General features: G+C 23.7%; 1 protein-coding gene across 1 annotated transcript in view; it reads left to right on the top strand.

Annotated features, from left to right (window-relative positions):
* The window catches only part of EMH_0085200 (uncharacterized protein), a gene marked incomplete at both ends in the record, with an annotated part of 1,987 nt that overhangs the window by 402 nt on the left and 1,210 nt on the right, over window positions 1–375 (top strand). The window contains one exon of the mRNA XM_013500868.1: window positions 318–375. Within this exon, the coding sequence (XP_013356322.1) occupies window positions 318–375 (58 nt within the window). The remainder of the gene's footprint in view (window positions 1–317) is intronic.

Below are 375 nucleotides of genomic sequence, written 5' to 3'. Positions count from 1 at the left end.
AAATAAATAAATAAATATAAATAAATAAATATAAATAAATAAATATAAATAAATAAATATAAATAAATATTAATATTTGTGCTTCTTTCTCAATTGTATTTATATTTAATATCTTCTTTCTGTCTCTTTTCCATTTCTTTTTAAATTAATTAATTAAACAATTTATTTATTTATTTATCTATTTATTTATTTTTATTTATTTGTTTTTATTTATTTATTTATATTTATTTATATTTATTTATTTATTTATTTATTTGTATTATAGAGAGCACGCAACATAAAGGTGGTGCCGCTGAAGCCGCATCTGCTGCCGCCAGAAGCAGCAGCAGCAGCAGCAGCAGCAGCAGCAGCAGCAGCAGCAGCAGCAGCAACTGT

This window comes from Eimeria mitis, genomic scaffold, assembly GCF_000499745.2.
Source record: "Eimeria mitis Houghton genomic scaffold, Emh_scaff5982, whole genome shotgun sequence".
NCBI classification, from domain to species: Eukaryota; Apicomplexa; class Conoidasida; order Eucoccidiorida; family Eimeriidae; genus Eimeria; species Eimeria mitis.
Note: the sequence above shows the minus strand (reverse complement) of the source record. Positions and strands in the feature narration are given on the sequence as shown.